At 51.6% G+C, this 24,885-nt stretch overlaps 1 protein-coding gene across 3 annotated transcripts in view; it reads left to right on the forward strand.

The window, feature by feature from the left end:
* TULP3 (TUB like protein 3) overlaps positions 1-24,885 on the forward strand; it is a 498,377-nt gene that overhangs the window by 233,737 nt on the left and 239,755 nt on the right. For all 3 annotated transcript variants that reach the window (XM_085652317.1, XM_085652315.1, XM_085652316.1), the window contains one exon: positions 8,251-8,413. In XM_085652317.1, coding sequence (XP_085508443.1) covers positions 8,251-8,413 — 163 coding nt within the window. The remainder of the gene's footprint in view (positions 1-8,250; positions 8,414-24,885) is intronic.

A 24,885-nucleotide genomic window follows, 5' to 3' on the forward strand; every position in this document is an offset into this window, starting at 1 on the left:
GTGTATATGTGCTTTCCGGGGAGGCTCCGGCCCTACCACGGGACTGTCCGATCCAGATTGCCTCCCAAGGTTTTCGGTACCTGGGTATCTATATCACTCTTGACCCGGAGGCCCGCTATGAGCGGAATTTGTTACCCCCCCTCCGGCGTTTGAGGGAGGACGTGGTGCGCTGGCGGCGTCTGCCGCTCTCGCCGCTCGGCCGAGCGGCCTTGTTTAAAATGATGTCCCTGCCACGCTTCCTCTACGCCCTCCAGAATACTATGGACTTGGTCCCGGCACGCTATTTCCGTGAGGTGGAGGGCCTCCAGCGGCGCCTGTTCTGGGACGGGAGGCCGCGCATTGCTCTGGCTAAATTGACGCTCCCGTGGTACGATGGGGGGGTCGCCCTCCCTGACATTAAACGGTATTACTGGGCCTCCCAACTAGCTGCAATTAATCATGGCCTTTACGGGCCCGCCTTGAACCCGGCATTTGAGATGGATAAGATGCTCCTGCCCGGTGGCGATTACAATCGAGCGCTCTACGCTGGCGTGCCCGACTCCCGTTTGACGGGACCGACGCGTGTTATGGTGCGTGTCTGGCACGCGGCTAATGCAGCTATGGGGTGGAAGGACCGTTTGACCCGGGCGTCACCGCTGTATGCGTCTGAGAGGTTGGGCTCCCTGTGGACGTCGAAGGGCTTCGAGAAGTGGGACACGATCGGAATCAGCACGGTGGGAGATCTCTGGACGAGGGGGGGATTCAAAACTTTTGAGACGCTGCAGGCGGAGTTCCAGCTGCAGGGCAGTGAGTACTTTCGGTACCTACAGGTCCGCCATGCGCTGGGCTCCGTCTTCCCGGATGTCGCATCCATTCCGGAGTCTTCCCCCCTGGAGGACAGAGTCCTAGATGGCCATGTCCCGGACAGCACGATCTCCCTCATATACAAAAAACTGATCAACGATAGATCGTGCCTGCTTACTAGTCTCCGCGAGGCTTGGGTTGCCGACGGGCTGGAGCTGGACGATGAGGATTGGATTTCCGCGGTGGCCTCTCCGAAAGAGGTGGCCATCCCGGCTCGCCTTCGTTTCGTCCAGCTCAAGATCCTTCACCGGGTTTACGTGACGGGGCCAAGGCTTCTGCGTATGGGTTTTGCTGGTGACGGAATGTGTAAGCGTGGCTGTGGTGCGTTGGCGACTTTCATGCATATACTGTGGGAGTGCCCGAAGGTGGTGCGATTCTGGCGTGGTGTGCATGAGGTCCTGCGTGTGGTGACGCGTGTTGCGCTGCTGCCTGAAGCGAGGAGATGCTTGCTGAATGTATGGGAACCGAATGACTATTCGGTCCCGCAGACGCGGTGGGTGACTCTGGGATACATGATAGCCAAGCGCGACATTGCTCAATTGTGGGGATCCCAGAGGCCCCCTGCGGTGTCGGCCTGGAAAGAGCATATGGATTGGTGTATGTTTCGTGAAAAGGTGGTGTATGTGGCGAGAGGTAAGCCTGGGGCGTGGGTGAAACTCTGGGGCCCCTGGAACGCCTACCGCGGGGGTATTTGTGAGCCACCACTGCTATCGGCTGCCTCGCCTGCTCCGTCTCCCTAGATGGCCCCCCTCCCTCAGCCGCGGGCGCGCGGTCCCCCAGTCCCTGATCTATTCCCATTCCCCTCTCCAGAGTTCTGCTGCTGGTTTGGATCCCCCACTTATGGAGCACGTGCTGTTATTTTGGATCGCGGGTTGCCCTGCGGGTGTGGTTTTTTGGTGTTGTTTTGTTTCAAGAAAAGGGAACCGTACTGTGGGCTTGGAGCTGTGTGGCCTGCACCATTGATTACTCCTGTTTCACTGCTCTGCACTGCCTAGAGACTTTTACTGTATGTGTGCAATATGTTTTTGTCATTCTAGCGGCCGGCCGGATGGTTGTAGGCCCATACCTGTAACTTTCACGAACTGCAATAAACGGTTTCAAAAAAAAAAAAAAAAAAAAAAAAAATGCCCATAGACTTCATTTGCCCTTGCATAAATGCTTAGATTTTGCTATTTTTCGCCCGCAATTCATAGCTCTTTAAACTTTTGCGCCAACATGGTTTCGTGGGATATTTAGCTTTTACCTGAAATAACCTGTTATGGAGCCAAGTTAGTGTATTGAGTACCAATCGTAAGCACTTGCATTTACTGGCAACTGAAGCATGGGTAAAATGTATTTTGAATCCTTAATCTCTGAGGCGGTGTATGTTAAAAAGTAGATTCATAGAAAAAGCTAACCATGTTCTGCGAAGAAATATTATATTTGCCTTGTCACAACCAAATACTCCAGGGTATAAATAAACAATGTGGAACATTCACTCGTAATTAAATGTTAAGGTTCGATCATGGCAATGTAGTAGTAGCAACAGAGGTAACAGACATTGCTCTGTGTACTGATAGGAACGTCACCAAGCTTCTTTCCTGCCACTTTTCATCTCTCATTTTCAACCCTGCCAAGTACCACGCATCATGAGTTCGAGTAACACATTTTAATGTGGTGGTACGCATCACCGCACTAAAATGCAAAGTTACGCGTTTATAGCACCTGCTTTTCCCCATTGCCTGTGCAGAGGCAGACAGACAAGCTGGACCGAAAGCGCCTCCCTGGCACAAACACTCATGATGAGCAAGCAGCACGGGCTGCGTGCTGCTCTGGCAGAGTGTGAGTGCAGTACGGTACTCTCAAGTGTGCAAAGATTTCTTGAATGCCAGGTCAGGAGTGGGTTGCACCTGCCTGAGGGTTCAACTGTGCTGGCTGCAGTAGTGAGAATTCATGATTACAGCTGCTGCTGGCCGGCCACGGCGGCATTCTCGTGACCTGGTAGCGTCACGTGATTGCAACGAACAGTGTATCCGTTTAGAAGAGGACTGTTTCTCTGAGTGCGGGCTGCGGCACAGCGAGCAGCAGTTACGTTTTCCTTGGTTTGCCGCTCCCCGCCGCAATAATAATGTTGGTGGCCCTTGAGAGGGGTCACACAGTCCTCGCAGAGGCAGGATCATAATGAGATGATCATTACGAAAGGATCTGACTGCCTCTGGTGCATGCTGCAAGACTCGTGATGGCCGCATGTGTTGGTGTTTGTGCATTGTGATACTAATATTGAGAATTTTTAATTTTGCAGACTGATCCTGTAACTCTCTGCTGGGCTCACCTCAGCTGGTGCTACAGTGGGCTGGACTCAGCTGACTCGCTGTTAGTGTAATATTGGTTAACCCCTTCAGCGCGGCGCGGATTTCCGCGCCACGCCGAAGGGTTTTGAGCGCGGGCGGGGCCATGACGGAACGGTTCCGTCATAAGCACAGCCCAACCGACGTGCATGACGGAACCGTTCCGTCATGCGCGTCGAAGGGGTTAAATAGCAGCAGCTGATCACCACGGTGGCCCCTCACAGCCATGTCAGTTGGGTCTCACGTGGACAGACTGAATGATGCATTGATGAATTGATTGTGACTCATGCGAGGCGCCTCACAACAAGGAGCTGAGCATTTAAGTAGCGAGCTTGCGCACTGCATGTGCCTGCTGTTTCAAATACTGTGGCTGGTATCTCAGTTGGGCAGCAACAACACTATTTTACTTTTGTGCCTAGGCTGGGCGGGTCAGCCAAGTCCTGCCTCTGCTCTTGCTCCAGCCTCCGCTGTACCACGTAGCTTCAGAGCCAGCGCGAGGTAAACATACCTAATACAGGACCAGGCAATGCCATCACAGGTGAATCTGGGGCAGTGTCTCATATATTTAATTTAGATTGTCACTCACAGCCTGTTACAGCTCAGCTGTGCTCACTGCTCTCCTTAGGTGCTGGGCAGCCCCACTCCTCTCTACTCCACTCTGCTCAGAGCTCCCTGTATGTTATGTAACATAGATTTATACAGCGCACAGCTTCTCCCATGAGTGTCCCGGCGCTGATCATTAAGTGGTATTTACTATTATCTCATGTGATAGGAATATACCGTACAAGTGAGTCACATCCTAAAATTGGTTTATTTCTGGTCAGGTGACGATTCAACTTTCAAGTCAACAGTGCACTATATTTAATTTACAGCACCACTGCTCTGCTGTAACTCACTGCTCTCACTCAACCAGGGATTTTAAAGCGTGCTACCCACTCGTGAGGGTCTCAATCGGCTGTTGGTCAGCCGAAAAGCCAGGTCTTGAGGTTCTTCCTGAAGGAGTGCAGAGTAGGGGAGCGTCTGATGTTGACCGGTAGCCTGTTCCAGGCCTTAGCTACGATGCAGGAGAATGCTCTTCCACCCGCTCTAGTTCTGCGGATGTGCGGGGTTTCTGCTAGGGTGAGGTAGGCTGAGCGGAGGTTTCCTTTGGGTATGTGGAAGGAGACTCTTTCGTTGAGGTATTTGGGTCCGGTGTTGTGGAGGGATTTGTAGGCGTGGGAGAGTATCTTGAAGGTTACTCTCTTCTCGACTGGGAGCCAGTGGAGGCCTCGCAGGTGTTGGGTGATGGGCTCATGTCGTGGGATGCCGAGGATAAGTCTGGCCATGGTGTTCTGGATGGTCTGGAGTTTGCGTAGCAGGGATTTGTTGATTCCAGCATAGAGGGCATTTCTATTGTCCAGTCTGCTTGCTATGAGTGCGTGGGTGATAGTCTTTTGGCTTCAGGGGGGTATCCATTTGAAGGTCTTGCGGAGGGTGTTGAAGCAGGTGGAGGTGACGGTGTTGATCTGGTGGGTCATGGTGAGGAAGGAGTCTAGTATGATGCAGAGGTTCTGTTTCGTGGACCATGGGGGTCGAGGCGGTTGCCGAGGGCGGTGGACCACCAGGTGTTGTCCCAAGCTGAGGGGGCGGGTCCAAGGACGAGGACTAATGTCTTCTCCGAGTTGGGCTTCAGACAGCTGCTGCTCATCCAAGCTGCAACGTCTTTCATTCCTTCCTGGAAGCAGAGTCTGGTGATTTCGGGGTCCTTCGTGAGGGAGAGGATTAGCTGGGTGATGTTGGCGTAGGATACTATGCTGAGTTCATGCTGTCTGACTATGGCACCGGGGGGCCATGTAGATGTTGAAGAGCGTGGGACCGATCGATGATCCTTGGGGTACTCCACAGTTGATCTCTGTAGGTTCAGAGAGAAAAGGCGGGAGTCTGATCCTTTGGGTTCTGCCGGCGAAGAAGGTGCGGAGCCAGTCGAGGGCGGTTTCCTGTATGCCGGCGTCGTGGAGTCTGGCTGCGAGAGTGCGGTGGGAGACGGTGTTGAAGGCTGCGGCGAGATCTAGCAGGATGAGGGCCACGGTGTGGCCTTGGTCGAGGAGCATGCGGATGTAGTCTATGGCGGCGATTAGGGCGGTCTCAGTGCTGTGGTTGCTGCCGAATCTGGATTGGGAAGAGTCAAGGATGGTGTTCTCCTCAATGAAGTTTGTCTGCTGGGAGTTGACGATCTTTTCTGTGACTTTGGCTGCGAAGGGAAGGAGAGAGATGGGTCGGTAGTTTTTCAGGTCCGTCGGGTCTTCAGAGGGTTTCATGAGGAGAGGGGCTTGACTTCTGTGCATTTCCAGTCGTCGGGGAAAGTGCCGGGTTTGAAGGTGGCGTTGATGGTGCGTTGTAGCTCGGGCGCTATGGCGGTGGTGGCTCTGTGGAAGATGTGCGGCAGGCAGGGATCCATGGGGGCTCTTCATGTATGTGGTTGTATCTTCGGTGGTGACCGGGGTCCAGGCGGTGATGGTGGGCTTGCTGTCGTTGCTGGTGGGAAGGGTGGTTTCTGGAGTCTGTTCGCTGAAGTTGTCGTAGAGGGCCTTGATTTTCAGGTGGAAGTAGGAGCCGAGCTTGTTGCAGAGGTCCTGGGAGGGTGTGGCGTCTTTGGATTCACTGGGGGGTTTGGTGAATTGCTGGATGATGCTGAAGAGTTTCTCTGAGTTCTTGGAGTTGGTGAGGATTTTGTTCCGGATGAAGGTCCTCTTGGTGGATCTTATGAGTTGGTGGTGTTCTGTCTTGGCGTTCTTGTAAGTGGTCTGGTCTTCAGTGGTTTTGCTGTTCCTCCATCATTTTTCATGACGTCTGCTGGAGCGTCTGGCTTCTTGGTGGTCGGTGGTAAACCAGGTGGGCTTCAAGGGGCGTTGCCTTTCGGGGGTGCGGAGGGGTGTGAGTTTGTCTGCGCAGTTGGTGATTCAGCGGTGTAGTGCCTTGGCTGCAGAGTTGGCATCGGTCGAAGTGGGGTGGGGGGGTCGTGGATGAGGGTGGAGTTGCTCCTCTGTGCTCCTCTGTGACCTTGCTCCAGTACCTATGCGGTGGGCGTGGATTGGGTTTGTGAGCGGTGGCAGTGTTGAAGGAGAAGTGTACACAGTGGTGGTTCATCCATATGGGCTGCATGGTGTGGCTGAAGCGGATGCTGTTGCCTCCTGCGGAGATGGGGTCGAGGGTGTGTCCTGCCTTGTGGGCAGGGGTAGTGACGAGCTGTTTCAGTCCGATGTTGGAGAGGTTGTCCAGGAGGGCGGTGGAGTTGGGGTCTCTGAGGTTGTTGAGGTGGAAGGTCAGGTCTCCGATGAGTATGTAGTTCATGGAAGCAATGGCATGGGGTGCGATGAGGTCAGCAATGGTAGTGGTGAACAAAGCGCGAGGCCCAGGAGGTCTGTAGGCGAGGGTGCCTTAAAGTGTTGGTCTTGGGCTGGCCTGGAACTGGAAGTGAAGGTGTTCGGTTGTTGAGGGGGAGTTGCTCGTGCTGGAGGTGGTGAGTCGGAGGGAGCTCTTGTGTACGATGGCGAGTCCTCCTCCTGGGCGGTTGGGGTGGTCCTTCCTCTGGATCTTGTGTCCGTCGGGAATGGCGGGGGTGGAGGAGGTGTTGGCCAAGGTTTCCGTGAAGAAGGCAATGGGTGTCGAGGAGGTCTCAGATCTCTACAACATGTCTGTGCAGTGAGGATACGTTGAGCAGGATACACTTCAGGGCTTCGGTGGTGCTGGCGTCTGGCGTGGGTGCAGCGGTCGTGGGGGCGCGGGGGATGGTGAAGGATTGTTGGCAGTGTCGGCAGGAGAACTGGCTGTGGGTGGTGTTCGGCATAGACAGCTGTCAGTTGTTGTTCCTTCCAGGGTTAAGTGCGAGGAAGGCATCTGAGTCGTAGTGGTGGGAGTTCTGAGAAGCATGGTCCCTGGCGCTGGTCGCTGACGGGTGCAGACGGGCCTGCCTGTGGCGCGCCTTAGGTGCTCCAGCGGTGCGCCCGCTGAACATGTCTGCAGTGCGGCCGCGCAGTAGCCGCCATTAATTAGGGAAGGGGGAAGGGAAATGCAGCTGGGAGGCGGGAGCGGGAACAGGCAGGGGCCATGGGGCAGCTGTGGTGGGAAGGAAACTGGCATGGAGGACACAAACAGGAACAACAGGAAAGAATGAAAAACAGGCAAACAGGCAAAAAGGCACAAAGAGGAAAAAAGGCACAATAACAAGACACCAAAGGCACAATAACAAACCACTAACAAGGACAGAACAAACGGGCAAGGCTTTCCCACTGGACCACCAGGGATAAGGCACAGTCAGGAGCCTGCAGGTGGAGGAGGGCCTCGAACACCTACCAGCAGAGGTGAAATGGGGTCAGCGACACAACAGCAGAGCTGCTGGGGAAGAGAGCAGGTCTCTGACCAGGAGGTCAGAGGTCTTGCTCGCACACCCGAGCAGCGACTGCCATTAAATAGGGAAGGGGGTGGGAAGCGCAGCTCTTAGGGTGCACTGGTACTGCAACAGGCTGCACAGCACTCCGCTCAGCTGACAGACAGTGATTGGAGTGCATAGATTTTTGATTCCAATCATTTATTAGCACTGAAGTTCTAAAATATTACAGCCTAACAGCCTGTAGCACAGTGACTGAGTAAATTAATTTTAATTGATTAGTAAGTGAGATTCGCGCTGGGACTTCTCAGCTTGGTTGGTCGGCTCCTACGTGGGACAGAGCTTGGGAAACCTCTTTGTCAATTGTCAGTGATTTTCCGTTTCTGATGCTTGTCAGCCGTTTCAAAATCTTCTTAGAGTTTCTCTTTGCTCAAATGGATGTAATTTCTGATATTTGTGTTTCCCTGGTCTTCATTGCTTGATTTGCGATAAAGTGTCGCTCAGAAGTACACTGAAACCTTGGCAGCTGTGTGTCTTATACCCAGAGGCTATACACTGTCACGTGGGTGTCAAGGAAAGTAAGCAAGAAGATTAGTCCTGTTCCTTTGTTCCTCTTCCACATTCCTTCATTTACTTGCCAAGTACAACGTCAGTTGTTTATTAATTCATTTAGCCATGGAAGTTATCAAACATCTGTTCTCTTTTGCTTTGAAGAGGGCTCTCCTGGAGCAGAAGCAGAGGAAGAAACGCCAAGAGCCACTGATGGTACAGCCAAACCCAGAGGCCAAACTGCGTAAGTCAAGGCCGAAAAGGAGCGAGGAGCAAGCACCGCTAGTGGAACCCCAGAGCAACATCAGCTGTGACATCATACTAGATGGTACGTGATTAAGTCAAAAAGGCAATCGTAGTCTCTTAAAAACCAAAGGTTGTGGTTTTACCAGAAAGCAGATAAATGGGAGCAGTCTGTTTTGAGGGTGGAGGAATTGAGAATTGGGCATGTTCAGCAATTATGAACATTAAAATCCCACTTCAATTGTTTCCCCTTTTCTTTTTTCCCTCCAAGACGTTTTAAGCTTTGTGCTTTTATTATGTTGTAAATAGACTACAACAGTGTAGTTGCATCAGTTAGGTAGGTCTCACTCAGTTCAATTCCAGGATCAGTTACGACGGTTTAAAAATGAGCACATTAAGGGAGCAATTAAATTGAAGAGAAAATTGGACTGCCATTGGGGTGGTAACATGTAGGAGTAGTTAAATTATATCGTTCAGGGACGAGTGTGATGGAAATAGGTATGTTGTTTCAAGGATAATTCTCATACAGATTATGTATATTAAAAGGCCTGCATAACATGTTTTAAGATTTATTGCATTTTTGTAATGGTTTTATTGAAATTGTATAGCTATGCATGTTATAATACAGTTTTCTGTTTGGAACTTAACCTAAATTGCAAACAGGTCTTCTTAATCTACAATTGGAAATACAAATAGATAGGAAATTGATGTCCTCGGTTTAGCAACCTGAATGTTGACTATCGCTTCTAGCTACATGATGTAGCTGAAAGAAACTGGTTAGTTATAGATTCCTTACCATAGAATTACCCCCCAGGCGTCAGACTGGATCCGGAAAGATTTTTCGTCAGCAGTACCTCTGCGCGTTGGAAGGTGGTGTTGGTCGGCTCCGTGTTCGTCGTCGTGGTCGCAAGGATGACGTCGCGGCAGCTACATAGACGCCTCCCTCGCGCGCTGACGTCAGTTCTTTCTTTTTCCGCACCAGCTAGCGCAGATCCGGGAAGAGTGGTACCTCAGGGAAGGGTGGTGCCTGAAGGGTCGACTCATAGCTTCCCTCCCTTTCCCGGGACCCGGAGTGACCCCTGCCCAGCTTTGTACGTTCTACGAAATGATGCATGCCATCTTTGGGCGGAACGAGCACCCAGGCGCGCCTTCGGTCCCTGCGGACTCGGTTGGGGGGCCTAGGTCTTCGCTGCCGGCAGCTCTGGCCCTGGTGCTGCAGGCCCCTCTTGGATCCAGGCCATGTTCCGGATCGGCACCGGTTGACCTCATTACACCACCACGAGTGCCGCTTCCGATGGCACCACTTCCGTGCCCGATGCCAGTCGGTCCCCCCGGCCGTCAATGACCCCAGTCTCCTTCCCGACGTGGACACGGAGCCTGACGGATCCGGCGCCTGGTGGGGTTTTCATGCCCCAGTTCACTTCTGGGGCCTCTTCCTAACCACAGTGGTACCCTGAGGAAGACGAGGAGGACTGGGAGGGGTCAGGTGACCCTTTAACTGACCAGCTTGAGCAAGATCAGTACTGGAGAGAGGAACTGGGGGATGCCAGTGGTCTTGACACTTCACCCGACCTTGGCATGTCTCCTCGTGGCTACGGAGGAGGGAGCATCATGCGCTGTGGTGTTGCGTAGGGCTGGCGAGGCTCTCAACCTCGAGCTTCTTACGGTGGCTGTCAGGACTCACCTCCTGACTGAGGTGCTTCAACCGGCGGCAAGCTCTTCGGAGCCCCTGCTTCCGTTCAATGAGGCCCTCACTTACATTCTTTTGAGCACATGGTCCCGGCCCAACACGGGGTTTCCCGTGGACAGGATGATCGCCCAACGCCACCGCCCGGCTCCAGGCGACCCCACTTTCCTCTCCCAACACCCCACCCCGGAGAGCTTGGTGGTCCAAGCCTCAACCTCTAAGAGCGCCTTCCCTACCCCTCCACCGGAAAGGGAATCCATGTAGCTGGACCATCTTGGAAAGAAAACATTTTCTGCCCCTCTTTCTGAAGTACTGTTGTTCCTTCTTTCTTAAGCCCTGCAGGGCTCTGCTCAGGGCAGTATCAAGGGCTACCTTTCTGCCATCTCTGCATTCCTTCGGCTGCCAGATCAGCCTTCTCTTTTCAAGTCCCTGGTAGTTAACCGCTTCTTAAAAAGGCCTAATGCATCTTTTTCCTGCAATTCCATTTGTTATGCCTCAGTGGGACTTGAATGTTTTACTGACTTATTTCTTGTGCGCTCCCTTTGATCTGCCTCATAACTGTCCTTTATGCCTTTTAACTCCCAAAACTGCATTCCTGGTAGCCATCACTCCCGCTAGGCGAGTGAGTGAGCTCCAGACTTTCTTCCTAACCTCCTTTCTTGTCTGTTCATCCGGATAAGGTGATTCTCAGGACCCGTCCATCCTTTCTTCCTAAGGTGGTCACTGCCTTTCACATCGGGCAGACCATTACTTTGCCCACCTTCTTTCCGCCACCGCATCCTTCGAAGGAAGAAGAGCGGCTCCACCGTCTGGACCGAAAGCGTGTGCTCTCTTTTTATCTGGATCGCACAAAACCGTTCCGGGTGGATGATCAACTTTTCGTTGCCTACTTGGGTGCAAAGAAGAGCCAGGTGGTACACAAACGCACCATTTCTTGATGGGTCATGCTGTGTATCAAGGCTTGTTACTCTGGCTAAAAAGGAGCCTCCAGTCGGGCTACGCACTCACTCCACCAGGGCGACAGCAGCCACTACTGCCTTGGGCAGAGGAGTGCCTCTAAATGACATTTGTCAGGCAGCTACGTAGGCATCACTGAACCTGTTTACCAAAGATTACTGTCTGGACAGCCAAGTCCGGAGAGACCGCTTCTTTGGCTGTTCTTTTCTCCAGGACTTTCTGGTGTGATTTTGGTTTGCAGACTTACCACCGGGGTTGGTATTGCTAGGGTATCTATTCTAAGGTAAGGAATCTATCACTAACGTGTCTCTTTCAGATGCACAAGTTACTTACCTTTGGTAACGATATATCTGTAAGAAACATTAGTTAGTTATAGATTCCTTACCGCCCCACCCATCCTCCCCGTTCTGCAAACTGATTTCTAGGGTTAAGGACATCCTTTCAGGGCCCTAGTTTTGTGTACCAATGGTCAGTGTCTTGCATGGCTCTGCGTTTCTGGCGCGGAAAGTCGTGTACAGAACTGATGTCAGCGCGTGAGGGCGGCGTCTAATTAGCTGCTGCAACGTCATCCTGGCGACCACGACACCGACGACTATCGCGAATCCGATCAACACCACCTTCTGACGCGCAGAGTTACTGCTTACAAAAAATATTTCCGGATCCAGTCTGATGCCTGGGGTTAATTCTAAGGTAAGGAATCTATAACGAACTAATGTTTATTACAGATATATCGTTACGAAGGTAAGTAACTTGTGCGATTGTGACATCTGAAAGAGTTCGGATGGTGCTAGGGATTCATAGATGACAGCCTCTTAAGGATGTTGTGTTTGCGGTGTCTCTTGGCTATCAATGCTTTGATGAAATAAAGACTGCAAGGACTTCCTTTTGGCATGTTTACTGGTGATCCATAGGCAGATGCTGCCTACCCTTAGGAGATAGGTACATGTCCATATTAAAGATAGATGCTGAAAAGATTGAAACTTGAGGTAGTTTGTTTGACTCTTAACAGACATGTTAGGGAACATCCCAATCAAAGCTGTTGTTGACAGTTGGCTAGTGAAGAGGCAAACTAGAGAAGGAGAATGCACACTTCAAAGAGGTTATTGAGCTAGGTGGTGTGATAAACCCTTTTGAAGGGTTCCTTTGTTAGTTTAAAGTGGATCTATGGGCAGACATCTTTTTCATCAGTTGATTTTAGGATTACATGCTAGTACTTTTGAACAACCTTTTTTAGAACAGTAATTATAAGCAGCCCTGCATTGCAGCGAGGAAATTGTATGTCTTGAGATAAGTTTATTTGGAAATAGTGGTTTTTTTCATGTTTTTTTTAAAATAAACGTTTTTAGATGTTTGGCAATTAATTGGTATTTTTGTATGTGTTGGGAGTTTTGGGAGTAATTCTTTGTGAAAGGAAAGGCAGAGACGGCACCTTTTTTAAGTGACTGGTCTAACTGTGTGGTTAGCAGGTTTAAGATGTCAGCGCATTCTCAGAGAGATTTTGTGGGATTTTTGATATTAGATAATACTGCAATAGTGTATAAGATTTGAAAGATGGAGCAAGTTGTCAGCAGAGAGATTTCATGTTTGGTCTATCTGAAAGAAACACGTAGTGATAGATTCCTTATCTTAGAATTACCCCCAGGCGTCAGACTGGATCTGTAAAGTTTTCGTCAGCAGTACCCCTGCGCATCGGTAGATGTCGTCGTGCGGCTCCGCGTGCGTCGTTGGCATCTTCGGCGCCAAGATGATGTCACTGGAGCTACTTAGACGTGCTCACGCACGCTGACGTCAGTTGTTTCTTTTTCCGCGCCAGCAAGCGCAGATCCGTGAAGAGCAAGTACCCCAGTCACTTTTTGACTGAGTTTTTTCGAGGCCTTTTGTCTCATTTTCTTAGTCGATCGACTCCTGGTGTCTTAGGGATGCCTGGCTTTAAGAACTGTGGGGACTGTCACCGCATGATGTCGGTGACGGACCCACACCGCATGTGTCTCTACTGCCTGGGGCGCGACCACAACTCCAAGTCGTGCCCCAACTGCCGGGTCATTGCGCCGAAGACTTTGCGGGAGCTGTCCCGAAAGTTGCTGGAAGTCCGGCAGTCGGCTCCACGCTGCTCAAGGTCCCGGTCCCGTGGGAGGTCGAGGGACCGGTCGCGGAGTCGTCACCATCGTTCCTCTGGATCTAAGTCTTCGCACTCTGGATCAGGTAAGTCGAAGCATTCCAAAAAGAAGTCGAAGAAGCGTTGTCGCTCCTCGACTTCCCCTTGCCCGTTGCGTGATGTGGCTGAGGGTGCGGGTGGTGCCACCCCTGCGGCACCGGCGGGGCCTGCGAAGTCGCCGCTGGCCTACCTTCCGGCGGGGCCCGTAGGCGTACCGGCGGGGCCAGACGGCCCAAAGAGTCAAAGATGGCAGTGGTCTTGACACCTCACCTGACCTTGGCATGCTGTCTCCTCCTACCGCGGCTACGGAGGAGGAAGCCAGTTACGCTGTGGTAGTACGTAGGGCATCCGAGGCCCTCCACCTCGAACTCCCTACAGTGGGCGTCAGGACTAACCTCCTGACAGAAGTGCTTCAGCCGGCAGCAACCTCTTGGGAGCCCCTGCTGCCAATCAATGATGCACTTTCTGATGTCCTTTTGGGCACTTGGTCCAGGCCCAACACAGGGGCTCCTGTGGACAGCAACGTGGCCCGACGCCATTGCCCAGCTCCGGGCGACCCCCTCTTTCTCTCCCAACACCCCACTCCCGAGAGCTTGGTTGTCCAGGCCTCTACTTCCCAGAGCGCGTTCCCTTCCGCTCTTCCGGATAGGGAATCCAAGAAGCTGGAGTAGCTTGGCAAGAAGCTGTTTTCATCCGTCAGCTTAGGGCTGCTGTCGGTGAACACCGCATGCCTCTTGGGCCGTTATTCCCACTCTCTGTGGGATACAGTTGCGCAGGTGCTGCCCAACTGTCCGGAAGAGGCACGGATAGTGCTCTCCCAAGCTGTTGCAGCTGGGAGAGACGCAGCGAAGTTCACTATTCGTTGTGGGCTCGATACCGCCGACTCGCTGGGCAGGGTGATTTCCACGACGGTGGCACTTCGGCGCCACGTCTGGCTGAGAACAACTGGCTTCTCAGAGGATGTCCAGAACACCTTGATTGACATGCCCTTTGATGGCATTCGCCTTTTTGGCAATAAAGCAGATAGTGCGTTGAAGCGCTTTAAGGACTCGCGGGCTACAGCCAAGTTCTTGGGCCTGCGGCCACTCGCCCTCCTCCGCCTTCCGCTTTTTGCTCCTTTCGTGGCCACGGAAGGGGTGCCCCAACACGTTTGTTCCAGAGCCACAGTGGGAATCGTCGAGGCGTTTCTGGGGGCCAGCGGGCAGGTCAGTCCACCTCCACCCCACAGCGTCCACTGCAAAGCCTTCCTAGTCCGACCTTTCAGTCCATCAAACGCCAGTGGGCGACAGGATTCGCCATCATCTCCCACACTGGCGCAACATCACATCGTACAAGTGGGTGCTGCAAATTGTCCGAAGGGGCTACTCCCTACCTTTCGAGACTTCCCCCTCCTGCCATGCCACCTCAGTACCACCGCATGTCGGGGGACCATCTTGTGCTTCTTCAACCGGAAGTCACGGCCCTCTTGGCCAAGGGGGCCATTGAGCGCATTTCTGGGCCAGAAGTAGGTCGTGGTTGTTATTCCCACTACTTTATGGTCCCCAAGAAGGATAAGGGCCTGCGTCCTATCTTAGACCTTTGGAACGTTAATCGCTTCCTCCGGAAGGAGAAGTTCAAGATGCTCACACTTGCTCAAGTCTTGTCTGCCCTAGACCCTCAAGACTGGATGGTAGCGTTGGACTTGCAGGACTCTTACTTTCATATCCCCGTCCTGCTGACTCACCGGCGTTACCTGCGGTTCACGGTAGGCCACGAGCACTTTCAGTTCAGCGTGCTCCCCTTTGGCCTTACCAGCGCCCCTCGGGTGTTCACAAACGTGATGGCTGTGGTTGCAGCTCATCTGCACAGATCAGGGCTTCCGGTCTTCCCCTATCTCGACGACTGGTTGTTGAAGGCGGGCTCGCCCCAGGCATTCATCTCCCACCTCCAGACTACGGCCGACCTCCTGCATTTGCTGGGGTTCTCCATCAACGTGCCGAAGTCGCACCTGATGCCCTCTCAGAAGCTCCTCTTCATCGGAGTGGTTGTGGATTCGGAGCTGTTTCTGGTTTATCCTCCCGAGCAGTGAGTCTGGGATATTCGGGCTATGATTCCGAACTTTCAGCCTCTATCCTGTGTTTCGGTCAGGATGACCCTCCGGCTACTGGGCCTGATGGCCTCCTGCATCCTGTTGGTGGATCATGCCAGATGGCATATGCGGATTCTGCAGTGGGACCTGAAGTTCCAGTGGGCACATCATCAGGGCAACCTGTCCGATCACGTCCAGATCTCGGAGGGCACTGCACAACAATTGTAGTGGTGGCTCACGAATTGCGATTGGGTCAATGGCAGATCCCTCTCCCTTCCCCAACCGGAACACACAATGCTGACGGACACGTTCCTTCTGGGATGAGGTGGCCACTTGGGAGAGGCGTAGATCAGAGGACTCTGGTCTCCGGCGGAGTCCCGGCTCCATATCAGTGTTCGGGAGCTTCGGGCGATCCGACTTGCACTGAAGGCATTCCTTCCCTCTGTCAAGGGGAGAGTAGTGCAGGTGTTCACAGACAACACCACCGCCATGTGGCACTGCAACAAACAGGGCAGGGTGGGGTCGTGGACCCTATGTCAGGAAGCTCTGCGTCTCTGGACATGGCTGGAACATCAGGGCATTTCCCTGGTGGTTCAACACCTGGCAGGATCTCTAAACGCCATTCCACTCCTGTCGGGGGCAGACTACAACACTTCCTTCAAACCTGGGAGGCCATAACATCAGACAAATGGGTGACCCAAATTATTCGATCAGGTTACTGTCTCGAGCTAACTTCTACCCCCCCAAATATCCCACCCAGACACCGTGCGATGTCACAAGAACATACCACACTTCTCAAACAAGAGGTACTCTCCCTCCTGCAAAAACACGCGATAGAGCAGGTACCCGTCGATCAGCAAAATCTAGGGGTCTACTCTCTGTACTTTCTCATACCGAAGAAACACGAGACCCTACGGCCCATTCTAGACCTCCGGCCTCTAAATGCATACATCCATTCAGACCATTTTCATATGGTAACTCTTCAGCAAGTTCTCCCACTCCTCCGTCAGGGCGACTTTCTCACTACACTGGACCTGAAAGATGCATACTTTCATATTCCAATACACCCTGCTCACAGAAAGTACCTCCGATTTGTGGTGGACGGCCAACATTATCAGTTCAAGGTTCTCCCCTTCAGGATCACAACCACACCACGGGTGTTTACCAAATGCCTGGCAGTAGTGGCAGCACACCTCAGAAGACAAAACATTCACGTCTTCCCCTACCTGGACGACTGGCTCATAAAAGCCGCGTCCTACCACCAGTGTGTGCAGAATACAAACACTACCATACAACTACTCCACCAGCTAGGCTTTACGGTGAATCACCAAAAGTCCCACTTAATACCGTCTCACACAAAGCAATACCTCGGTGCCACTATAGACACCTCAAAAGCTATAGCCTATCCCAACTCAGCCAGAATCGCAGGCATTCAAGCCCTGCGCCAAAAATTCCTTCTTCAGCACTCTCTCCCAGCAAGAGTGTTCATGAAAGTAATAGGGATGATGGCGTCTTGCATTTTCATAGTGCCCCATGCAAGACTTCACAAGCGTCCACTCCAAGAGTGCCTAGCACGCCAGTGGAACCAGGCCCAGGGACAGCTGATGGATCTGGTGTTGGTGGACGGCCGCACCCATCGATCTCTGCAGTGGTGGAACACCACAAACCTTTCCAAAGGGCGACCGTTCCTGGACCCGGTTCCTCAGGTGATTCTAACAACGAACGCATCGCTCTCCGGCTGGGGAGCGCATCTATCACACCTCACAGTCCAAGGTCTATGGACGCCACAACAGAGGTTACTCCACATCAACCATCTGAAGTTATTGGCAATCTTTCTAGCCCTGAAATCGTTTCAGAAACAAATTTCAGCCAAGGCAATCCTCATTCGCACAGACAATATGACTGCAATGTATTATATTCAAAAACAGGGGGGGGGACACTCTCCCCAGCTCTCCCGCTTAGCACAGAGCATATGGAGATGGGCAATTCCACAAAAAATCTTTCTCCTGGCACAAAACGTCCCAGGCATACAAAACACCGTCGCAGATCTGCTCAGCAGACAAACGCCGCAAATGCACGAATGGGAACTGCATCCACAAGTTCTTCACCCATTCGTTTACAAGTGGGGGCATCCTCAAATAGACCTCTTCGCCACCCACGAAAACAAAAAATGCCCAAGCTTCGCCGCCAGATACCCACACCCATTGTCCAAAGGCAATGCGATATGGATGAACTGGTCAGGCAGATTTGCATACGCCTTTCCTCCTCTCCCGCTAATTCCGTTAGGTGTAAGGAAGCTACAGCAGCACTCCCTCACACTCATTCTGGTAGCCCCAACATGGGCCAGGCAGCTGTGGTACACCACACTACTACAGCTATCGGTGGTACCACATCAAAAACTGCACCTGTCCCCATGCCTCCTAACCCAGAACTATGGAGAAATCAGGCACCCGGACCCAGCTCAGCTCAACCTTGCGATCTGGCTCCTGAAATCTTAGAATTTGGATACCTTAATCTTCCCCCTGATTGCATGAACATTATCAAGGAAGCCAGACGTCCTACCACTCGAGCATGCTATGCCGCAAAGTGGAAGAGATTTGTTGTTTACTGCCGTAACAATACAATCAACCCTTTAGATGTCTCCATACAGCACATCATATGCTATCTGCTCCATCTTCAAAGGTGTAACCTGGCGTACTCATCCATCCGTCTACACCTAGCAGCAATTGCTGCTTACCTACAAAACAGACAGCATTTATCACTGTTCAGAGTGCCTGCTATTAAAGCCTTTATGGAAGGCCTTAAAAGAGTAATTCCACCCAGGGCACCACCTTCACCTGTATGGAATCTAAACGTAGTTCTTACAAGGCTAATGGGTCCGCCTTTCGAACCAATGCATAAATGTGAGCTACAGTACCTTACTTGAAAAACAGCTTTCCTCGTAGCTATCACTTCCCTTAGAAGGGTTAGTGAAATACAAGCGTTCACTATACAAGAACCCTTTCTACAGATACATCACAGCAAGGTGATACTTCGCACAAATCCAAAATTTCTGCCTAAAGTCATTTCCCCCTTCCATCTCAATCAATCGGTGGAATTACCGTTTTTTTTCTCGCAACCTCAATCTGTTGCGGAAAGGGCTCTACATACACTTGACGTTAAAAGGGCCTTACTGTACTACATACAAAGAACGCAACCTTTCAGAAAGACTAAACAGTTGTTCGTCTCCTTCTCTCCACCGCATAAAGGCAACCCCATTTCAAAATCAGGGATAGCTAGGTGGATTGTAACGTGTATACAAATTTGCTATCACAAAGCAAAACGAACATTATCTGTTCCACCTAAAGCCCACTCTACAAGAAAGATAGGGGCTTCTATGGCTTTTCTAGGGAACATTCCCTATGATGACATCTGCAAGGCAGCCACATGGTCAACACCGCACACCTTCACAAAACATTACTGTGTAGATGTGCACTCCAAACAACAAGCTAGTGTGGGCCAGGCTGTACTAAAGACACGGTTTCAAACTACTGCAACGGATACCGGTGGTCGCCGCTAGGGTTGGGTACTGCTATATAATCTATGCACAGTGTATAATCTGCAGCTCATATGCCTCGAACGGAATATGCTACTTACCAGTATGCATCTGTTCTTGGCATGTAGAGCTGCAGATCTATACACGCCCACCCGCCTCCCCAGCTACCTGTATCCGTTCCAGGCTATCTTATTTTGATACAACACACATGGGTTTCTTCACTATTATCACTACGCTCCATCTTTTCCCTGCTGGCGAAAAACAATCTGAGGATGGAGCTGAAGCCCATGCGCAGTACGGACCGAAGGAGGAGTCACCGAACTCGTGACTTCCAAAGACTGTCCAAGAAGAAAAACTGCAAACATCCGGGCCCAACACCAGATGGCGATCTATGCACAGTGTATAGATCTGCAGCTCTACATGCCAAGAACAGATGCATACTGGTAAGTAGCATATTCCTTCCGGATCCAGTCTGACGCCTGGGGTAATTCTAAGGTAAGGAATCTATCACTACTAATGTTTCTTACAGATATACCGTTACCGAAGGTAAGTAACTTGTGCGTCTAGGGTGTTCTGGATTTGGGCTGGATTGTGGTAATTTCGAGTTTGTCCTCCAGGGAAACCGTCATTTATAGTCTTAAGCACTGAGTTGTCACACCCATGATACTTGTGCACTTTTAAAAAAACATACTTTTTCACTTTATACCTTTCTGTTGAAAAGCCACATTTTTTAAAACAAAAACAATGTTTTCAATAGCCTAATAGAGGTTATATTTGGTCAAATTTGACAAATTTTAGTTCAATTCTTTCAACATCCAGTCCTCTCCAATGGCAATGCCCTTTCACTAGTCTCGCCTGTTCAGAGGCAAGGCTGACTATGCCCTCGAATGGTTAAATATGAGCAGGGCTACGGCAAACACCTTGGGCCTCTCTGCCCCTCCTCGCAAACTGCACCAGTTTCATCGTTCCTTTCAAGCTTTTGGATGAGACACCCCTTACCGCCAGCCTGTCCAACCCAATCATTTCACGGCCTAGGTGCCTACTGCATGCTTGACCAAGGTCCGCTTGTCGCCCAGTCCCCAGCCACCCTCCCCCCCCCCCCCCCCCCCCACTAGCCACCATCCCCCCAATGACTGACAGAAGACCATCTCTCAATTTTGTAGCAAGAAGTGCAAGCCCTTTTGGCCAGAGTGGCTATTGAGAGGGTGCTAGCACCAGAAGTAGGGCGTGGTTGCTGTTCCTGCTACCTTCTGGAGCCCAAGAAATATGAAGGGCTCAGGCCTATATTATATCTATACTCTTTCAATGCCTTCCTCCGAAAGGAGAAATTCAAAATGCTCACCCTGGCCCAGGTCATGTTTGCCCTTCACCCTGGATACTGAATGGTGGCGTTGGACCTGCAGAACGCCTATTTTCATATTCCCGTCCTACCTGCCCATTGGTGCTACATGCGGTTCATGGTGGGACAGGGGCATTTCCAGTTCACTGTGCTCCCCTTTGTCCTTATCGGTGCCCCTCAGGTGTTCAGAAAAGTGATGGGGGTGGTGGTAACTCCTCTTTGAAGGTCTGGGGTGCCAGTTATCCCCTACCTAGGCAACTGGCTGTTGAAGATTGGCTTGCCACAGGCAGTCATTGGAAACCTCCAAACTATGTTAAACAACCTGTCGTCTTTGGAGTTTCCCACCAATGTGCGGAAGCCGCACCTGACTCCTTCTCAGAAACACTCCCCTTTATCGTGAGTCATTTTGGGCTTGATTTGGTTTTGTGTATTCCCCCCACGAAAGAGAGACCAGGACGTTCAGGCTATGATCCCAATCTTTCATCCTCTGTTCTGAATTTCAGAAAAGTGGATTCTGAGGCTTTTGGGACAGATGACCTCCTGTATCCTGCTGAATGAGCGTGTCAGGTGGCATATGCAGGCTCTGCAGTGGGGAATGAAGTTCCAGTGGACCCAACATCAAGGGGACCTGTCAACCATGTTCAGATTTCGAAGGAGTCTGCAAAAGAAATATAGTGGTGGTTTCTGGCAGATCACTCTCCCTTCCCCAGCTAGATATCACAGTGGTGACCGATGCATCACTTCTGGGTTGGGGGCGACCATTTGTGAGAAATGGTGATTAGAGGCCTCTTGTCTCTGGTGAAGTCCCAGGCTCCATATCAACCTCCTTGAGCTGAGTGCCATCTGCTTGGCCTGAAAACTTCCTGCCATCTGTCAAAGAGAGGCTGGTGCAAGTGCTCATGGACAATACCACTGCCACGTAGTACTGCAGGGTGGCGTCATGAACCCAGTGCCAGGACACCTTGCACCTCTGGAAATGGCTGGACCAACAAGAAATTTTCCTGGCGGCGCACCACCTGGTAGGATCATTGAATGCCAGGACAAACCAGTTAAGCCGTCGGCTCATAGCACATCACCAGTGGGCGTTGCCCCCAAAGGTGGCACGAGGTCTCTTCTGCGAATGGGGAGAACCTTGGCTCAATCTGTTTGTCAAGGCCTAGAACACGCAGTGTCAAAACCTCTGTGCATTGGAGTTTCCAAGGTTTCTCCCGTTCTGAGGTACATTCTGCCTCAAGTGGAACTAGAGACTACTGTATGCCTTTCAGTCGATATTACTCCAGCCCGAGTTCTCAAGAAGATCAGGACAGACCGGCCCCATACATGTCCTCTAATAAGGCTGCCCCTCCGGGAGGACCTGCTGTTACAGCAACAGCTCAGTGAGGCATACGATTATTATCAGAGTTTTACGTCAAGGCCCACAGAACAAGATTTTTTGTAGTCCTCACCTCAGCCGAAGTGAGTGTTATTTATTTTGTATAACAGAATTTCACATACAAAAAGGCATAAAACATTTACTGTCTGTGTATTTACATTATATACATATATCACATTTGAAAGTGATTTGTGACCCGCAGTGTGGTGACCCTAACCAAGTCAGTGAAATATAAATGGTGCTACTGCAGAAGTTGAGGTGGTGGTTATTGGTAAATCAAAGAAGAGGCAATATTAGATGTGTAATACAATCAATTCTTCATGGACAACTGTGGTTTGTTGAAGGCTCTCCCTTTTTAAAAATGAAGACGGTTAGACCCTTGCGCATTATGGGGTCTCTTCAGGACCGAAATTCTGGGGACGAGAAACACAAAGTGGCTGCCTAATTTGCAGAGGTCCTTCTGATTATTCTGGGTTCTTCCTAATGTCGGTAAGGAGACTAAATTCCCATTATACGAAAGCCACGGCTTGGCTTCAGTTCTTGTTCACAGTAACCGTGATTACTGTAGGTCCAAAAAATAGCAGTAAGTAATGGCCCAGAGTGAGGGCTGTGCTTTATTAATCACTTAAGGCTTGTTTTCATGAATATACTGAGACCATCATGATCGCTGTACTATGTAGTCACCTGGAAGGATATGGTCCTCTCTCAATAATAGTGGCCTCAATTGTTGAGGTGGCTGCTTCAAAATTGAAAAGGCAGCGAGCGGGGTAGTGATTAATACTGGCGAACATCAGGGAACGAATCCGCAGGACGGGCTTGGAAATGCTGATAATCAGACTACATAGTTACAGCAACAGGGCAGGGTTCTGATCTTGACAGTGGAGTGCTCCCTTCCCTGCACAGCTCCACCTGGTAGCTGCAGGCCCAGTAGCCGCTGCTACTGACCCTCTGGTTAGTGGTTCTTGGCCCTCCTCCATCCGCAGGCACCCGGCTTCACCTCATCCCTGGTGGTCCAGTGGGGAGCTTCTCTACTCTGTCGCTACTCTGCCCTCTGTTTCTCTGCCTTCTGATCTCTTTGCCTTCTGATCTCTTTTGCCTTCCTTTTTTTCTGTGTTTTATTTTTGTGTGCTTTATCACTTTTTCTTGCCTCTTTCCCCTTTTGCACCTTTTTTTCTTCCATGTCCCTGCTGCTGCTAATGCCCCACTGCACTGCTCCATCCATCGCCGCTTCCTGCTTCCCCACCTCCCACCTGTCCAACCCTCGCCCTCACACCACTTATGGTGGCCGCACCGCTGCACACCAAAGGCAAGCCCGTCTGCGCCCGGACTGCGTCCAACGGCACAGACCCTGGTTCTCGGACCATCAGCCACTACGACACCAACACTCTCCACACTCTCAACACTGGACGCCACTCCACCGGTTACCAGGAATCGCCAGTTGACAGCCAAGGCCATTTTTCAAGTCGGAACTGTAGCCACACATTCGCCTGCCACCTCACACCAGCCCCACCCACCACACGACCAACAAAAACCGGACCCTGCCACCTCCACTACATCCTGCTCAGCACAAGCTCCCTCCACAAACACGCTGTGGAGATCTGGAACCTGCTCGACTCCCTCCAAATCGGCCTCCTCATGGAAACCTGGATGAACCTACCTCCACCCCGGACATTGCCACCACTATCCTGGACGTCTGCAATATAATCCACAAGGACCATGTCAACAAACAGGGGGGAGGCATCGGTATCGTACACAAAAGCACTCTCCGCCTCGCCACCCACGTGGACCACCTCTTAGCCAACATGGAGCACCTCAACTTCAAAGGTCCAGACCAACCCGAAAACCACCCTCCACGGCACCCCCACCTACAGACCCACCCCTCCCTTACTCTGCCCACCCTTCAGCGATTCCCTCATCGACTTCATCCCACCTCACGCTCTCGTCTCCACAGAGTACATCCTCCTCTGCAACCTCAACTTCCACCTGGACAACCCCAACAACGTGAATATCTCGTCCCTGATGGAGAACCTCGCAACTGTCTAACTCAAACAACTGGTCACCCCCCCAACCCAGTCAGCAAGACACCCGCTCGACCTTATCTTCTCTGCTAGCAACATCATCACCTTCAGTCACACCACCGAGCTTCAGTGGACGACCACTGCTGTGTTCACTTTGCCTTCTCCAAACCCACTGTAAACGCCGACTGCCAGCCTCGTAGAAACTGGAAGAAGGTCACCGGAGAACAGCTCACCACCACCTTCAGCGAAACCCTTCCACCGAAATCTACAGACGCCAACACCACAGCAGGCAACCTCCACCGATGGATCTCCGACTACGTTGACACTTTGGCTCCCCTGAAGAAAGTCCAAAGCAAGGGACACTCCAAGAAAGCTAGCTGGTTCTCTAACACCCTTCATGAGTCCACATGCACCTGTAGACAGCTCAAGAAGAAATGGAGGAGCAGCAGCAAGACCTGGAAGACCACTTAGCCTTCAAGACCGCTGTCCCCGCACACCACCACCTCACCAGAACAACGAAGAAAGCTGCCCTACAAGAAAGGATCAACGACCATGCACTCAACAGCAAGGAACTTTTCGCCGTGGTCAAAGAATTCGTTAGACCCAGCAGAAATCCCCCGCCCCCCAAGACATCTGCAACAACCTTGGCACTTACTTCCACCGTAAGATCAAGGAGTTATAAGACCGCTTTGACAGCTTCGAATACCCTAGACGCTTCCACCCGCAACTACCGCACCCTACGACGTCAGACCCCAAAAGACCCTTCTCAGCTGGGACCCCCCTCACAGCAGATGACACCCTCAAGATCATGAAGGGCATCCACTCTGGAGCACCCTCGGACTCCTGCGTGCAGCACATCTTCAACAGGCCAGCACCACCATTGCCCTGAACACTGCCGCACCATAAACTGCTCCATCGAGTCCACCACCTTCCTGGAAGACTGGAAACATGCAGAGATCAACCCCTTGCTGAAGAAAGCCTTCGCTGACTCGACTGACCTCAAGAACTTCAGACCCATCTACCTTCTCCCCTTCCCAGCCAAGGTCATTGAGAAGGCAATCAATGCCCAACCTTCTGAGTTCATCGAAGCAAACCACATCCTGGAACCTCTCCCAATTCCACTTCCAAAGCAACCACATTACCGAGACCTCCCTCCTTGCTGCCACAGATGTCTGTGCCATCCTCGACCAAGGCGAAACTGCAGCCCTCATCCTCCTGGACCTCTCGGCCACCTTCAATACTGTCTCTCACCGCACCCCATGCACAAGACTTCACGACGCTGGCATCCGTCACAGAGCCCTGGAATGGATCCGCTCCTTCCTCACTGGCCAAACACAGAGAGTCAGACTACCTCTGTTCCTCTTGGAACACACCGAGATCAGCTGCTGAGTTTCTCAGGGCTCCTTCCTGAGCCCCACGCTTTTTA

The sequence above is a fragment of the Triturus cristatus genome, chromosome 4_1 (assembly GCF_964204655.1).
Source record: "Triturus cristatus chromosome 4_1, aTriCri1.1, whole genome shotgun sequence".
NCBI lineage: Eukaryota > Metazoa > Chordata > Amphibia > Caudata > Salamandridae > Triturus > Triturus cristatus.